The sequence below is a fragment of the Haemorhous mexicanus genome, chromosome 14, assembly GCF_027477595.1.
Source record: "Haemorhous mexicanus isolate bHaeMex1 chromosome 14, bHaeMex1.pri, whole genome shotgun sequence".
In the NCBI taxonomy this organism is placed as follows: domain Eukaryota; kingdom Metazoa; phylum Chordata; class Aves; order Passeriformes; family Fringillidae; genus Haemorhous; species Haemorhous mexicanus.
Window position 1 is genome coordinate 20,092,378 of NC_082354.1, and position 17,490 is coordinate 20,109,867.

Genomic DNA, 17,490 nt, shown 5'->3' on the forward strand with positions numbered 1-17,490 from the left:
ATGCAGGGAAATGTTTTTAACTCCCTCTTGCCCTGAGAGCCACCCTCTGCTCCCCAGCCCTGTGTGTGGTCCCTGCAGAGCTTTGATCATAGCCCATCCATTTGCTGCTGCTGCCTCCATGCCAGATCTCATCCTGCATTCAGCCAAGAGCCTCCTGCTACAACCCCTGTGATACAAACACCCACCATACAATTCAGGAGGTTATTTTCAGCCTGTGCAGAAAAATGCCACTTCAGGGAACAGGACTTGCAGAGCTTTTCTCAAAAAAGGACTTTGTGCTTTCAACAATAAGAGGGAAACACCTCGGATTTCATGCATCCCATACAGCTGCTCTTTAGCCTTACCCTGCTTTTAAAATTTAGCAGAAAATGTCAGATACCATGGGCAGCTTGGGGGCTGCAGGAGAGGTTCAGGACAACATTGCCTCTGTTCACTTTGTGCTTTTGTCATCCAAGTTACCTAGAGGAGAAGGGCAAAACAATTCATATGCTGAACCTCTTGTGATTTCTCATGATCAGCAGCTGCATATTGGGAGTGCTCTTTACGTCCTGACAGGTATTTCTGTGGTTTCCCCCCTTGAGTCCTCCTGCACTGTCTCTGCTCCGTGGGCCCTCCAGGCTCTGGTGTGACCCTCTGCCTCCACTCCAGGCAGATCATGCCAGTGCCCAGCTATCTCCTGGTTTCCATCAAGCATGCTTTGATTAGCTATTTAGGATGTGGAGTTTTCTGCCTGGATAAATAATCTCTCTGGAGTGTTTGCTGTTTATTGCCAAGTACTTTGATTAAAAATCTGAGTGTGTGTGGGAACTGCCCTTGTGGCACTTGCAGGAATAGTCGTGGCTGGTGGTGGAAGCAGGGCTCCCTCTAACAGCCTTGCTCCCTGCCCCCAGCCCTGCCTGCAAGGGGCTCTGCAGCACAGCCTGAGCTGGTGCTGATGGTGCTGTTACTCCATCTCTTGGCAGGAAGGTGTCAGACAATGCCATGCTGCAGTGGAGGCCCTTCCTGTACTGGACCTTTCTGGGCGCCTTCGAAGGACTCGTGTTTTTCTTTGGCGTTTATTTTCTTTTTCAAAACTCATCCTTGGAAGACAACGGCAAGGTAACGGCCCCAGAGAGAGAAGATGAGTGTTTGTGTTGTGTGCTGCCTCTGACACGCCTGGCAGGGAATATCTGCTTGAGCTGTGCACTGTGTCTCCAGTCTTGTCCAACGGTGGAGCCTTGCTTCTGGTGTGATCCTGCAGCAAATGCTTGAAATAAAACATTTCCAGATTGCCATGGAAACGGGGCAGAGCTGGTTATGCTCACTAGGTAAATGACTAGTCACAGCTCTGCCCCAGCACAGTGAGCTTTGCACAGTGCTCGTCCCCTCCTTGTGTGACCCAGGCACTGGCCCAGGGCAGGGGCAGTGTCTGTCCTTCCCACCAGTGACAGCCTCAAATTCAGCCCGTGCTGGGCTGGCTGTGAGCAGCTGAGCTAGCCCACCTTGATGAGATGGTGCTCCTTAGGAGCTCAGGTGCTGTGCCTGCCTGGGGCTGTGATTTCAGCCTCTTTTCCCTGGGGAAGGCTGGGCTGGCCTTTTGCTCCTGTTTTGGAGGCAGCAGAAGTCCTCAGCTGCTGGAGGCAGTAGGATGTTGTCCCTGCTGCCTGCTTGCTCGTGCCTCTGCTGTGGGGATGAGCCCCTGCATTGCTGTGGGAGCTGCTGGGGTTGACTTGCACAGGAAGAGGAGGACAAAAGATGGAGGGTTTTTTAATTTTTCCTTTTTTCTCATTTTTTCTTGTTCTGCTGGTTAACTGAGTACAGAGCAAAGCAGTAGTGCAGGGCAGCTGCCAGGCGTGGTGGCCTGAGTGGTTTCAGGACCTTTTCCCCAAGGGAATGTGCAGCATTTTATTAGATCTTGGCTGATGGGAAACTTTACACCATCACTTGCGACCCTTGAAAACACCAAAACTCTTTTTAGTGGCTAGCACTTGGAGAAAAGCTGATGAAATTTCTGTGTGTATATCCATCCACTGCATCAATGCCAGCATTTATGGCCCCAGCTTTATGCAGTCAAGCCCCCCCTGTATTGTCAGACCAGTGCTCTTGTGTATCTACAGCCATTCTGGTTGGATTGGAGTGAAACATGAAGCACTGATGTGTTCTGCAAATGCCTTCAGAGGTCCAGTCTGTGTGGCACTACAATAAGATCTGTGGTTATGTCCTGTTCTGTAAACACTTATGCCTGTAAGAACTGCTACCAGCAATTGTTCATAATACCCATGTATGTTTGATTGACTCGTTTTTCACTCCTATTGACTTTAGTTTTTTTGCATTTTTTGGAAACTTTTACATTTCACTTTCTGTTTTAATGTATGCATTCAGAACTTGAGAGCCTTTGGTAAGCATCTCTCCCATTCATTGCCATCACTGGATTTATATACAGTATCTGCTTTCCTTTGTGTGCATAGTCCCTAGCACCCACAAACCAACCAGCTGGAGCAGCACCAGCAGCCTCTGGTGCCTTCTGCAAGGGGACTGCAGAGAGATGTGATGATGATGATGATGGGTGTGGCGAGAAAGCAGAAACTGAGTCAATTGCCAAGAAATCCTGAGCTGCAGGTGGTGCAATGACTTGTGTCCTCATTGACATTGCTGTTAGTAGGAGGCTGTCCCTGTCCCGTCCCAGCTCTGTCACCTGTCTGTGTGGCACTGCATGGCTCAGGGTGGCGTGCGAGGCGCGTGTGCCGGGAGCTGCCCAGCGCCCGTGGCTGTGGCTCTGTGGCTCTGTGGCTCTGTCCCTGCCCTCCCCTGCTCCCTGCTTGCCCCTGTCCCCGTCCTGGGCCTCCCCAGAAGGCCAGGACGCTGTGGCAGTGCCGTGTGTTTTGCAGGTGTTTGGGAACTGGACCTTTGGGACGATTGTTTTCACCGTGCTGGTGTTCACCGTCACTCTCAAGGTCAGCATCTCCCTTCCTGTTCTGGCACTGCTTGCAGCCTGTCCAAGGCTGGTGTGCTCTGTGAAATCATGGGGTGAATGTGCTGAAGATTGTGTCTCAGTGATTTCCACCGCACTCAAATCTTCTCCTGTAGAGGCAGAACCTGCTTACTTTCCTGTGTGTAGTCGGTCATCTTTAAGTGTTTGTTTTGTTTAAATTATTTTTCTATTTTTCCCCTCTTTTGAGGACTGCCATTGGTTATGGTTGACTTTTCCCCACACTTTCACTTCTTGATGTTCAGTTCCAGCAGGAGGAGAGGAGCAATAGAGAATTTGGGCTTGTCCACCTTGTTTCAGACAAGGCTGAGTGCCAAAGTGATCACAAAAGCACATGTGTCAAATAACAGTAGCAAATCTATTTTGTTTCTTGGAGCTTTCCAGAACAAACTGTTTGCATAAGACCTTACAAAAGGTCTCTTGTGTTTGGTTCAGGACAGCAGGTGGTGACAAGAGGCAATTACAGTCCCTGTAACCTTTAGATGTTTCTTTCCTGTAGGATCAGGGGTTGCATCAAATGTATTCCATTTTAAAGTGTCAGTTACCATTAGAATGCCACTGTTTCCCTGCTAACGTTGTGCCAGACTGTGGACGTTGAAGATGTTTTTCCTCGTGCCCATGTGCACAGAGGTAGCTGTTTGGAGAACCTTCAAGCTTAATGTGAAACCAGTCTGAAATGTCCTATGAATGCAATGCAGTCTGCCTCTAAAGCCTGTTTTTGTCTCTTTGTTCCCACAGCTAGCGTTGGATACCCGATTCTGGACGTGGATGAACCACTTTGTGATTTGGGGCTCCCTTGCTTTCTATGTGTTTTTCTCATTCTTTTGGGGAGGAGTCATTTGGCAAGTATCTTTTTCTTTCCCCTGCCCTTAGGGCAGTGCCCAGTGCTGCCCTTGGCAGTGCAGCCCCCCTCCTTAGGGGCACCCTGAGACTGGCAGGTGCCAAGGGGTGTGCAGCCCTGCTCCTTCTCTGCTGGGTGGGGCAGGGCTGCCTGCAGCCAACACCCACCCAGAGGCAGAGCTGGAAGGGGGCTGGTGCACCATGACACGTGTTTGAGCAGAGGGAAGAGCCTCAAGGAGAGAAAACGCCCTGGGCATCATCCAGGTGCCCAGCTTTGGCAGGAGGTGTTTGCTGTTCTGCTGCTGAGGCTCTTGTCTTTACTGGGAGGTTCTAGACTAAACCTTTAGGGTCTGTTTGTGCCTGTGGAGGAGAGAGACAGAAAGAACTTGTGGTGGAAAGAACCTCAGTGCAACAGAAGGAACCACTGAGGCAGATGCAGAGCAAGAGCACCTGGCCCTCTGGGACAGAGGGAGAAATAAGCAGAAGAAAGCCAGGTCTTGGTGTTGGAATGAAGAAATTCTCCCTGATTTGAGTGCAGCCAGGATTGTAGGTTTAATGTGTTGCAAAAGCAGGTGACATCAGTGCATGACAAACTTTTCAGTTTTGTATTTCCTGTGCTGCAGTAAATGCTCAGTTGACACTCACAGTAGACACATCTCTGTTTTACCCCTTTGCTTTGCCATAGGAAATTGGCTGGATCCCTGATCCAGCAACCTGCTCCCAAGGATGTGGAACAGATTTCAATATTTTGTGTGGGGGTCACAAGCTTTAGCTCTTCAGTTAACTCTTGCTGACCAACAGATCCAAATCTGCAATCTAGCCACATCTCTGTGCTAGATGTGAATTTTCTGCTGGAAACTCTTTCTACTGCTTAACTTGCATAGCTCAATATTTTTCACCTAACAGTAAGCAAAACCAGCTTTGGGATCCTTGTCATCAGTTATTGATGAGGTGTTTTTCACAAGCAGCTGTTGGTTGCTCTCCCTCATCAAGGAAAGGAGGAAGAGGCAAATAACCTGTTGTGATAGAGAGACTCTGGATTTCCACTATCAAAGCCAAACCAGAAGCTATAGCAAAGCCTGAAGTTGAGATAAAATGACCTGGTTTTTGATGAGGTGAATAATTTATCTTTCAGTGATGGTGGCTTAATTCGAACCCCTTCCCACCCTGAAAAGAAACAAATGTGGAAGATGCAAAATGGATCATGACACTCTTCCAGAAATAGTGCAGCTGGAGGCAGGAGGTGCATTAGGAGGAGGATGGACAGTGTGCTTCTGTGCCTTTTCCATCTGTCTGAAAGGGAGGCACAACTGCTAACAGCTTTACCTGAAGTCTCCTTTTGATTCTGATCTTCTTGGAAAACCCCTGTTAACCAGAATTTATTTGTATCCTTTCTTTTTCAGGCCTTTCTTGAAGCAGCAAAGAATGTATTTTGTATTTGCTCACATGCTGACTTCTGTTTCCACGTGGCTGGCAATAATTCTCCTGATCTTTATCAGCCTTTTCCCAGAAATTCTTCTAATAGTTTTAAAAAATATAAAAGAGAAAAATCATCAGGTAAGGAGCGAGCTGATGTATCACACTGTATTTTTAGGAAGACTGTTCTTACCCTTAGGCACCAGATGAACCTTTAACAATACCACGTACCACTCACATCTCAGGGAAGGCTTTCTAGAGTCTTGCCTTGCTCTTTGACATGCCAAAAATGTCAAGTTATTCTAAAAATACTGCCTAGATCTGTAGCAGGGAGAGAGTCAGCCTGTGCCTTTGCTGGGTGGGAGTGTGGTGTCTCCTAGAGAAGAGCATAAGCCTTGTCCAGCCTGAACTGATCAGCAAACACACTTTATCTTGTCCTGAAAAAACCTGCTTGTTTTTATGTCAGAAAGGCAGGCTGCTCCCCTGGCTGTGTTCCCAGGTGCTGCTGCAGTGGGAGCAGGGTCAGCTCTGGTCCCATTTGTCCATCCTGCATAAACAACCACAGGCTCAGACCGTGGTGGTCACAGTCCCTGGAAGTTGTCTGGTTTCTTAGCAGCTCTCCTTCACTGCTGGGAGGAGGCTCCCTTTGATGTGGAATCCTCTTAAATGTTTTCTCCAGTGCCCCTGCAAGTGGTGAAGGCCAGCACTGCCAGGCTCAGGACTCGCAGTGCTGAGCCCCCAGCCCCTTGTCTCTGCTGTCCCCGAGGGGGGCAGAGTGTCCCCAAGGGACAGCCCTGCTCCCCTGGCCATCTTCCCCCTGCTGCAGCAGCTCTCCTGGGCAGCCTGGGGGAATGGCCAGGCAGCCCTGGCCTCGTGCCCTGGGGTTTGCCTGTGCCAGGGCTGCAGTAGGGCACAGCTGAAGGGACGTGAGCTGGACGTGGGCTCACATGCAGTCACATAACCCCCAGCCCTGGTCACTGGGGGAGTCACAGAAAGGTTTGGGTTGGAAGGCTCCTTAAAGAACACCCAGTTCCAGCCCCCTGCCAGGGCAGGGATGCCATTCCCTAGATTCCCATCCTGCCTGGCCTTGGACACTCCCAGGGATGGGGCATCACTGAAGTTGAAAACAGGAGAGATGGTCAGAGAGCTGTGGCTGTGTTTTGTGAGGATCCATGTAACTTCTTCCACTTGAGTATGATTTAATAGTTTCTAGGCTGGGAGTGAGTTGCTCTGAGCTGCAGACATAGGAGAGCTTGGGGGCAGTGCCCTGGAAGGGTGACCTGGGCATTTCTGAGCCCCAGCTCAGCTCACCTGGGAGGTGACCCATTTTTGCCTTCAGCTGGTGATCTAAGATCCATCCCCTCTTGAAATACTTACTTTCAAGAGTATTTTCAAGAGCTTTTTATTAATTTAACAAAGGCTCTTGTGAAATCACTTAGCAAAGCAAAGTGAGTGTCAACTAGCAAAGTCTCTTCAGAGGTGCATCCCAAACTAAACACAGGCTGAGCCATATTTAAATGTACATTTTGAGTAAGAGCTTTATTGTAAGTGCCTGAAGGAGACACCAGCTCTGGATATCTGTGCCAGCCATCAGACACCAAAGTCAGCTGCCTGATTTGTAAAGGCATCTAGGACCAGGTAGATGATTTCAAATCAAAACCCTTGTTAAGAATCCTGACCTTAATATTGAAATAAAATCAAGATTGGTGTCCCAAGGGAAGCATACAGGGAAAAACAAAGTTAGGGACATTGTATGGGGGCCTGAACCACAGCTTGGTGGCCAAGGGTCCCTCTGGAAGGCGAGGACAGACTTAGGCCAGGTTGTTGGGCATTTGCCCTTGATCCCAGTCAGGGACAGGGCTTCACCCCCAGTTTCCTATAACACAGCACGTCAGCTCTGCTCAGCCTTTATTAAATTTTCTGTGTGGTAATGTGGTGGTTGTTTTTATTTTGTTTTGGTTCTGTTTGTTTTTTTAACTGCAAGGCGCATTTGTGTTTTCCTTGGTTTCTGCCTTTCTCTTTCTTGTACTGCAATTTTCTGTCTTTTGTGCTGTTGTGAACTAGGTAACGAAGCGCCTTCCTTCCTCAGGAACATCCACTATCTTCATGCTTTCTCAAACTTCCAGCAATCACAGCTTTTCTTGGAGTGAATAAGGTGATTTCCTTTCTGAGTCGCAATGTGTTGCTTGCTCGACTGCTTCTTTCTTCCTTCTAATGCCTAACTCCTGAAAGCCCACCTTTAGATTTGCTCACACAGCAGAACCTTGCTTTCCCCTGCCTTTTGCCTTAATTTAAGTCTTTTGCTGAAATATTCCGTCTGTCTCTTCCCCTTGGGTCTCTTGCTGCCCCTCAGGTGGGTGAGCTGTTTGTGCTCAGGATGCCCAGGTGAGGTGGGCACAGACACAGCTGGTTACACTCTCCTTCCTTGCTGTAGCTTTGTGTTAGTGGACCAGATAGGAGTGGGACAAGGTGGAGTTGATGTTGATTGTCCTCTGGGTCACTTGTCAAATGGCTCAGGCTTGTCTGACCTAGGAGGAGCTGCCCCAGTCCATCCACTTGTCAGTGCTGCTGTTCTTTGTGTGAGGGATTAAGCCACAGCCCACAGCCCTCACATCAAGGGACAGTCTGGGACCTGCTGACCTTGGGCCTGGTGGGGTCACCCACAGCAAGGCACCCTGGCTGCATGTCCCTGGTGTTTGGGTTCACTGCAGCTCTCCACCATGACTTGCTGTTCTAAAAACACCAGATGTGTGGAGATCAGGGGTGTGTTCCTGCTCCCTCAAAAGCACCTGCAGCATCAGTCCCCAAACACTTTGAGGAGCAGGGCCAGTTTCTGAGTGCCTCCCATGCCTCCTGAACGGCAAAGCCAGCCAGTGCTGGTCACGGTGTGCTGCCCCCTGCTCTGTGAATTGAGGGGCTGTGAGAGGGGCTGTGTGTCCTGTGCTGTTTGGCCCAGGCAGGCTCAGGGCTCGTGTGCTATAAGTCTCTTTGCCTCGCTGTTGCAGAGCAGCAGGAAGGCACCTGATTCATTGTCGGCCAGACCTTCTGTCAGACCTCTTCTTTTAAGAACATTCTCAGATGAGTCTAATGTGTTGTAACAGGTACCCTGTCCTGAGGATTGGGATGGTGTTAAAGGCATTGATTAACCAAATGTAACCTTCTCCAAATCAATTAAACCATGGTTCTTGTAATCCTCTTGACTCTCGGTGTGGGGCACCTGTCCTTGTGGAATGGAGATGCAATGCTTGGGATGCATTTTAATTTGGGGATGTTGCACTCTCCAGCTTCTTCAGAATCCCGTATCTGTACAGATCCTTTCAAGTATTTGGCAATATGTAAGCAAATCTTTCAGTCTAACTGCTACTGCAGTCTAATATTAGCACAAAATTTAATGTGAGAGTGCAGCCTGAGTTGTGCTAACACTGGTTGTAAAAACTAATGCTGATACATTTACAGTGAAGGATGGAAATCTCAGTTGTTAAAATGATTCCAGTATTGCATCTGAATTGTACCAAAATTCCTTTCTCTAGGGTGCATGCTGTTCTGTCAGATAGAAATAAGTATGTTTTAATTCATCTGCACAGATGGAAACTAAACACATGTCCTTGGCTGTGTGTGCCAGCACATGGGCCAGAGGCAGGTCTCGGTGTCCGTGTGTCTGCACACACACCCAGAGCACCCTCCTGTGAGTTGATTTTAAACTCTGTAGTAAGCCAGTGCCAGAATGAAAACAGTAAAAGTGCCTAATTGAATTCACAATTATGCATTAGGGGAGATGTTGTGTGTGGTGAGCTGCAGACATAACTGCCTATGAACCTCTTGCACCTGTGTGCCCACACCTGCTGCTGCAGAAATCAGATTATGGGCATGGCAGGGCCAGCAGCCAGCCTTGCCAGCCTCCAGTGCAGCCAGTCCTTCCCCAGGGACATTAGGTGGTGCTCTCCACCACCACATACTGGTGCAGACTGGTGTAGGCAGTGGCTGGACCAGCACAGGAGCTGCAGGGGACAGTGGGGCAGATGCCACTTTGAGACTTCGTGCAGCTTTTGCAAACTGAACATTTTTCATCTGATTACTTGGTTGTGAATGATATTTGGCACTTTTATCATGGCCTAATTATTCTTCTTCTATATATATTTTTTTAATAACCCAGGGAAAGGTTTATGGGTTTGGGAATGTAACAGTTGCAATACGTGTTTGTTTTCCTTCTGATTTTTGCAGGCTGGCCCCTTTGATCTGCCTGTGTTAGTGTCATACAAACGTATAGAGAATGGTTATGTGAAGGCTGAAGATGCTGTTACTAATTTGGCAGAAAGATATCCTCTCAGGATACCTTAAAGTGCTCCACACAAACCCTGCAGGTGTTCTTGCTGTAGGAACCCCGTGGCTTTAACCTGGCAGTGACCTTTGATAGCAGCAAGGACTGCAAGCAGCCTGCTGGAGAGCAGCCAGGGCACTGCCCCCGCCGTTCCCGTTAGGCTTTGGTCTGGAGGCTTCCCTGCCCTCCCAGGAAAACCAGTTCTGCCAAATCCTGCATCACTGGAGGCTGAGACAGCATCGTTAGGAGTTCACCCAAAACAGCATGGACCCAAGTGCGAGAGTGCAGTGCCAGCCCCCTCTCCCCTGGGGCTTCTGTGCCTGCTGCAGATCTGCCCGAGAGCAGCAGGGCTGCTCAGAGCTCCTGCTCTGCCTGACCAAAGAAGTAGCACAGACTTCAACCCAGTAACATTCCCCTGCAGCCCCCTGAAGGCACTGGGAAGAGGCTGCTCCCCTCACAGAAGGTGGATGCAGCCCTGGAGCCCCTCTCCTGGTGCTGGGGCTGTGCTCCTTGGCTGGCAGCTGCCCCCTCCCAGCCACGGGTTCCCAGATGCACACGGCAGGGTCACTGAAAATTCGGGAGAAATCTTTGCCACTCTCTCCTCCAGGTGGAGCTGGAAACAGTCTGTGGTCTGTCCACAGCTGTGGTGGCCGTGTGAAGACCTGCAGTGCTGGGAAGTGCCCGAGCATCCTCCCACAACTGGTTTGCTGGTGGGTTTATTCCTGCTGGAGAGTGAAGAAAAGGTTGGTTTGTGGCTGCTTGTGATGGAAGGAAGCTTTCGTGGGGGAAAAAGGAATCCCACGAGTTGGGCTGTGCCAGACTCTGAGCCCCAGTGCCCAGGCTCCTGTGGCTGTGCTTGCATCACTGCACTGTGCAGTGGCTCCAACACTTTAAAGGCCTGAGGGACAGTGTGGTCCTTGGCTGATCCCAGGGACGTGGGCTGTGCCTGTCAACCTGCAGCTGTATAAAACTGCATCCTGAGTTATTTGCACTAAGAAAAAAGAAGACAGTTTAAAATTGACTACATGAACCTGATTTCATTTTACATTGTTTTTTAAATTGGCATGTTCTTTTTAAATCTACCTGTACCATGGTAGTAGGAACTTTCCTCTTTAGGTTCTGCACAGCAAAGGTGAGATGCCTGACTCTCAATATTTTTTTTCCTCTGATACTTCATATGTGGAAAGAGCAGCTTTTGTTGTGTTAAGTCACGAGCAGTGGCAGAGCAGGCTGCGTGCCCCTGCTGGGTGGTGTGACAGTCCCTGCCTCGTGCTGATGTCCCCCAGAGGAGCTGCTGGGAGAAGCTTGGGTGCTCGTTTCAGAAGCAGCAAGCTCTGCACTGCCGCTGGGTTTGGCTCCTGCTGGTTCAGCTTTGTGTCGTGTCCGTACAGCAGAGCTCTTTGGGGTAGACAGAACACTCCCCTCACTGAATTTTGCTGAACTGCAGCCCGTTAATCGTTGGAAGAACCGAGCCTGGCTCTCTGGCCGCCGTCCCCGCGGTTCATCTGCGCCTGGAGCGGATCGGCTGCTGGCACGTTCTCTCCTGCATCCTGAGGACGTTGGATGGGCCTTCCCTGAGTGGGAGAGGGGAGTGCACAGTCCCTGGGCTGCTCTGCCCTCGCCCAGCACGGGAGGGGACGGATGGACAGGAGCACTGTGCCATGCACTCTGCACTGGCCTCAGCACGCGGCGCGGCTCCTGCTGCATGCAGGGCAGGAGCTGCACTGCCAGCATGTGTCCATGGGCAAAGCTTTCATTTCCTGCTCTTCTTTGGTGTTCCCACTTTCCTAGCTCATTTCCAGACCCAGAATTCGACTTGCAGACCTTGTGCTCAGCTTTCCTTGCAGGGATGTGGTGCCTACAGATCAAGTGTCGGATGAATACCATGAAGATGTGCTCTCTATGCCAAATCCAACCATTCTCCTTAAATACACGGTTGCTGACTTGTGTTTACATAACCTGAAAAAGGGGCTCTAAAATGCCTCATTCCTGTGATTCAAAACCATTCCAAGCCCGAATGGTCCCAAGCTTGACACCTTGCTTCTCAGTTTGTTTTGTGTCATGCTCTGCTCCGAGAGTCCAAGTCTGTTCCCCTGGGATTCCATTGGTGGTGTCAGTGGGAGCAGTGGAACCTGATGTGTGTGTGTGAACTGCTCAGATAGTCATGTAACCAGGATAATTTCTGCTGCCTGTCTCCAGACAGAGCCTTCTGAGAGCCACATCTTTCTCTTGGCCTTTCCAAGTGTCCTGTCTCCAGCTGGAACAAGCCATTGCAATAGCTGTGTGTTCAAACCCAAGGTGTGCGGGGTGGAATTCACGTGGAATGATTGAATACAGCTCTTTTGGGGGAAATGCAGTTTTTTCTTGGGCTTGGATCTTCAGATGGTGCCCTGGTGTAGGGCTGGGTGCCAAGGAGAGCCAGGCTGCCCTGGTCCAGCAGGAGAGCTGATCCTGGTCACTCAGCAATGGCAAAACCGAGATCCTGATTGCTGTGGGTGACTCGGGGGAACCAGGGGCCCCTCCTGAGGTCAGAGAGGGGCAGGAGAGGGCTGGTCTGGGCAGTGAGGTGTGGGGCAGCAGTGGGACAGGGATGCTGTGCTGGGTGCTCGTTCCTGAGGCACTCGTGCTGCCTGTCAGGTACAGTAAAGGTCAGTACAGGCTTTTCGGTGGAGAAACTTGAAGGAAAAAAGGCTGGGGTTTTCTCATAATCATTTGTTGAAGTTTTATCACTGACTAGTGATGCTGAAAGATAAGGAAAGTAATTAAGATTCCCTCTCAAACTCTTACGTGATAACAGTGGAGCTTGGTGTAGTCATAGCGACTTTTCAAAAACTAATCCTGATTGTTATGAGAATATTATAAATGACTTGGAATTGCATCAAAGCTTCAAATTGAATTTGTACACACACCGTTGAAAAACTTTCCTAATACTGCACCATTTATCCAATTTCCCAGCTACAAATTTTTTTAAAAAAACATGTAGTGTATAGAAAATGTAAATTATATACAGGCAATGAGCAGATACATTTTCAGCTTCTTGCAAAGAAAAAGGACTGCAATCTTACATTTTTTTCACTTAAATGCAATTTTATACATTTATGTTGCTTTATATCAAGGAAATTGAATGTGAATGTTACCTTTTATGAATGCAACTTGCTCTTTTTTCATTACAGAAACTTTTGTTTGAAGTAATCAATAAACTTTGGTATGTTGTTCTGATTAATATATATTTGTTGTCTCTCATCTCCGTGGACACTCCTCGGGGGTAGTTGATTGTGTGGGCTTTTCCAGGGCAGTACTAGGGGCACAATCTGCATTTTCACAGTGGGGTGGGTGCCAGCAAGGTCTTGCTTGGTTGTCTGATGTGGAGCAGCATTTGCCTAAGGAAGCACTGCTTGCTTCTCATCCGTTTTTATTTTCCAGCAGTGTATTAGCAATTGTGGGTATCAGCTGCTGCACATAGCTGGCCTGTGTGCTCTCACCTCGTTTCCCTCAAAATGAATGTTTAATTCTGAAAGTGCGTCCTGTGAATTAAGTGAATAAATTGATTTAACTTTCTAGAATAGCTGAACCCAGGGCTTCAGCTGACATTTTGGAACTGATGGAGGTCCATGTGCCTGATTTTCAGTCACGAAGTGTTTTCCTTACTGCTCTGTTTTGGTTCTTGGTTCTGTGTCGTGGCTGCCTGTAATAAATAAATACTTTTTAGTTCAAAGCCTCGAAATACACAAATGAGGTTTGCAAAGTGCCTGGTGCTGGTGAGGTGCAGGCCCAATATTTGCATTGATGAAATTCCAACAGCACAAGGAAACTGCTGAAGCACGACTCACAGTGTTTTTATAATGCACGAGAAATATATAGTCCTAACTTTCTTTTTAAGGACACGGGTCTGTTTCAAGCTGAAATGTTTGTAATGAGAAACTGACAGTTTGAAAAATTCTGTTTTGGCTGCTTGGATGCCTGCAGCTCCCATCAGGCACCGCAGGACAGATGGCTGAGCTATTTAAAACAAACTCTAACCTTTCCCGGCAGCTCGTACTATTGGAAACCAGATACACGCATTGAGAATCTTAATAGCACCAGGAGTGGTAGTGAGAATGGCTGAAGGGCTGCAGAGGATCTCACTCAGGGCTGGCAGGACGGGAGCTGTGCGTGGAGGCGATGGGAGCTGGCCGCAGGTCACCGAGTGCTTCAGAAAGCCCCAAAGCAGCATTTCAACCAGCCTGGTCAGGAAGGAGAAGCAGTGTGGTGTTGGAAGGTGGTTTTTAACAAGGACAGCAGTGGTTTGAAGGTCAGGCTGTTGGCGTGTGAGGGCTCTTGGCACCTGGAGGGGTCACGGTGTCCCTGTCCTCGCTGTCCCCTGCAGCTGGTGCAGGACATGCAGCCACAGCGCTCTCACTGCTGCCTTTGGGCTTTGCTTGGCACTTTCACCCATCTGGGTCACCTGCTAAGCTGGAAAATACACAGTGGCCTGGAGAAGGGGGGTGTGTGTGCACCTGTGAGTGTTCCTTTCCAAAAGCAGGAGCTGTAGCAACAACTAAGGCAGGTCTGACTGACGCAGGAAAGTGAGAGTGGGAGAACAGAGTGGAGCCCTTTGTTTTTTCACATCCAAGTAGGAGACATGGAATCCTCCTCCTGATTAAATCTGTGCAGCTGTGGCTGGCTTCCGTGGGGCCACGATTTCTGCCAGGCTGTGGAGGGTCTGCTGCCTGGAGCAGCTTGGGAAGACCCTCCCTGGGCAGTACCCCTGGAGTGGGCAATGCTGTCTGCACAAGAAGTCCTCCTAAAACCCCTGCTCATAAAAACAACCCGAGGTTAATTACTCTTCTGCACAAGTAGTTTGCTGTGGCTGTGCTTACTCCAGAGGTGAGCAATTCCCTTGGACATCACTTTGACTCTAACCTGTGTTTAGCCAGCTCTGTTTTTCCAGTTCTCAGCGCCTGACTGAACAGGTATCTTTGAAGGGTGATCTTTCAAATCCAAATAATGGCTCCAGTCTCAACCCAACCTTCTAGCCTTAATGTGGGAAAGAGAGGAAAAAAACTGGTTTTTTTTTTTTCAAATTTAAGAGCTTTAGAATTTTGTTTGAGTGGGTTTTTTCAGCCCCTGATCTGGAATTAATGAAATTAGTTGGAATTCTTCCTACACCTTCTCCCTAAGATTAGATTAAGGATGAGGCATTGCACCCACATGAAATAAATCTCTGCAAACAGGTGCTGTCAAGATTTTCCACAGCTTTAAAGGGCTCTTGTGCCCCTCACGCACCAGTTTGGAAATGCCTCCCTCAGAGTGCTGAACATTGCTCTGGGGCCTGGACGGGAGATCCCTGAAAAAGAAACAGCCACGTGTCTGGCTGTCAGTGTTCCTTTTCCATCTGTCTCCTTGCTGCTTCTCTCTCAGTTTATCAGCTCCTGGGCAGGCAGAGGGTAACACCTGGCCCTGGAGGAGCCCAGGAGCTGCTGGCAGTGTAAAATGTGGGCAGCTGGAGGATGCAGCCTGAGAGCTGGGCCTTGGTAGAGAAATGCCCCAAAGTGAGCAGCCAGGGTTCCAAACCACGAATCTCAGTGGCCATTAGGAGAAGCCACGAGCAATTGTCCCACAAGGAAAAGCCAAGAGCAGTTGCCCTCCAGTCTGAGCTAGCCCAGCTTTTCCAGCTGCGAGCTGCCCGAGGCTGCCTGTGTCAGCTGAGCTGCACTGCTGCAGCAGCTCTGGCTGTGCAGGGGTCCTGCAGCAGTGCAGCTCTGGCTGCGCAGGGTTCCAGGTGTCTGCAGCAGTGCAGCTCTGGCTGCGCAGGGTTCCAGGTGTCTGCAGCAGAGCAGCTCTGTGTGTGCAGGGTTCCCGCAGCAGTGCAGCTCTGGCTGTGCAGGGTTCCTGCAGCAGTGCAGCTCTGGCTGTGCAGGGTTCCTGCAGCAGTGCAGCTCTGGCTGTGCAGGGGTCCTGCAGCAGTGCAGCTCTGGCTGTGCAGGGTTCCAGGTGTCTGCAGCAGTGCAGCTCTGGCTGTGCAGGGGTCCTGCAGCAGTGCAGCTCTGGCTGTGCAGGGTTCCAGGTGTCTGCAGCAGTGCAGCTCTGGCTGTGCAGGGGTCCTTGCAGCAGTGCAGCTCTGGCTGTGCAGGGGTCCTGCAGCAGTGCAGCTCTGGCTGTGCAGGGGTCCTGCAGCAGTGCAGCTCTGGCTGTGCAGGGTTCCCACAGCAGTGCAGCTCTGGCTGTGCAGGGGTCCTGCAGCAGTGCAGCTCTGGCTGTGCAGGGGTCCTGCCTGCACTGGGGCCAGCCCAGCCCAGCTGGGGCTCGAGCAGGGGGCTGGGCTGCAGAGGCCTCATCCAGATCCTGCCTGAATGAATTTGCCTTCCGTCCAGAGAGCAAGAAATGGATTGACTGTGAAACCTTGGGGGGGACAGCTGCATCTTCTCCAGGGTGCCTTCATTCTCCCCAAATCCTGTGTCAGAAGCAGCTGTGTGACACTCAGGGGGATGAGTCCCAGCTACAGCAGAGCATCCCCTGCACAGAGGTGGGGCAAAACAGGGACCCTCAGCACTTGGAGGGGTCCCTCTCTCCCTGGGCAGGGGCAGTTTGGGTCAAGCAGCATTCCTGCGATAAGAACACAGCAGGAATGTGGCAAGGCTCCTTCTTGGCTTGTAGCCTTGCCTATCAGACTGATTTTTTCATGAGTAACTGCACATGAGCTCTCCCTGTCACACAAGAAGTGCTTTATGACCAGGCAGAAAATCATCTCTCCAAACTGTTTGGTAGTGAGAGCCTGCTGTGTCACCAACAAGGAGCACTGGCTGACTGGGTTGGTTTTCCCTGAAAAATTCTGTATCAGTGTAAGAAGGGCCTACCAAAAGATGCTGGGTTTAATATTACCACTGTTAGACCATGGCTCCTTAATTAATAGCCCTGACTGCTGAAGTGTTGGAAAAAGGCTGCTATTATAGTAAAGAGCATAATTAAAAGGTTGTTTTGGAAAAACAGGAACACCTACTTCTCCATGCTGCCTTCCTGGGCAGCTCAGGCTCCAGAGAGAATGAGCTGGCATCGTTTGAGCCTCAGCATCAGGAAAGCTGAGCCTGATGGGTCAGCCCAGTGCTGTGCTCGGAGCTCTGGCCAGCACGGGCTGTGGTACAGTTTAATGTAGTGCTCATAAATTGTTCAAGGAATTTGCTAGAATGCTGTTTGCAGAGGATGGAAATGCCTTTTTTCTTTTTTTTTCCTACAGAAGTGCTATAAGCACTAAGGCAGGGAGGCAATCCAGCTGCAGGGTGGTGTGCTGGGGGGCACTGGGTATAGTGGCAAATTAAAGAAAAAAAAAGGAATAAAAGGGGAGGGAAGGGAAAGGAAAGGGAAAAGGGAGAGGAAGGAAAAAGGTGAGGGGAAGGAAGAAGAAAGCAAAAGAGGGAGAATACTGGAAAAAGGACTAAAAAGATAGGGCAAAAGAGGAAAAAAAGGGAGAAAGAGGAAAAGAAAAAGGGAAAAAAGAGGGGAAAAGGGAGGAGAAAGGGGGAAAGGGACCAAACTAAAGAAATAGGAAAAAGGGTGAAAGGAAAAAAGGGGAAAATAGAAAAAGGAATAAAGGGGGAAAAAAGGAGAGAAAAGAGGAAAGGGGGAAAAATGGGAAAAAAAAAGGTGGAAAAGGGAAACAAACAAATAAACAAATAAACAAACCAGGAAGCAAAAAGCGGGGGAAGGAGCTAAAAAAAAAGGGAAAGAAATGCCCGGGAGCGGGGGCGGCAGAGCCGGGGCGGTGCCAGTACCGGACCGGGGCGGTGCCAGGGCGGAGGCGGTGCCAGTGCCGGACCGGGATGGTGCCGGTACCGGACCGGGGCGGTGCCAGGGCGGAGGCGGTGCCGGTACCGGACCGGGATGGTGCCGGTACCGGACCGGGGCGGTGCCAGTGCCGGTACCAGGGCGGGGCGGTGCCGGGGGCGGAGCCGGTACCGGGGCGGGGCCGGGG

The 17,490-nt window shown here is 50.0% G+C and overlaps 1 protein-coding gene and 1 long non-coding RNA gene across 7 annotated transcripts in view; one reads left to right on the forward strand and one right to left on the reverse strand.

Annotated features, from left to right (window-relative positions):
- The window catches only part of ATP11C (ATPase phospholipid transporting 11C), a 57,224-nt gene extending 44,455 nt beyond the window's left edge, over window positions 1-12,769 (forward strand). For 3 of the 6 annotated variants that reach the window (XM_059859453.1, XM_059859452.1, XM_059859454.1), the window contains exons 25-29: window positions 963-1,098; window positions 2,868-2,933; window positions 3,707-3,810; window positions 5,212-5,365; window positions 9,446-12,769. In XM_059859453.1, coding sequence (XP_059715436.1) covers window positions 963-1,098; window positions 2,868-2,933; window positions 3,707-3,810; window positions 5,212-5,365; window positions 9,446-9,562 — 577 coding nt within the window. In that variant the 3' untranslated portion in view covers window positions 9,563-12,769. Of the gene's footprint in view, window positions 1-962; window positions 1,099-2,867; window positions 2,934-3,706; window positions 3,811-5,211; window positions 5,366-7,288; window positions 8,149-8,229; window positions 8,326-9,445 lie in introns of those variants that run through there. The other 3 variants (XM_059859455.1, XM_059859456.1, XM_059859457.1) reach the window with 3 other exon arrangements.
- LOC132333904 (uncharacterized) lies at window positions 11,883-17,479 on the reverse strand. The gene is made up of 2 exons (XR_009488295.1): window positions 13,563-17,479; window positions 11,883-13,227 (listed from the first exon to the last, which is right to left on the reverse strand). It is a non-coding gene; the product is annotated as an uncharacterized LOC132333904 (long non-coding RNA).
- Window positions 17,480-17,490: the final 11 nt, after the last annotated feature.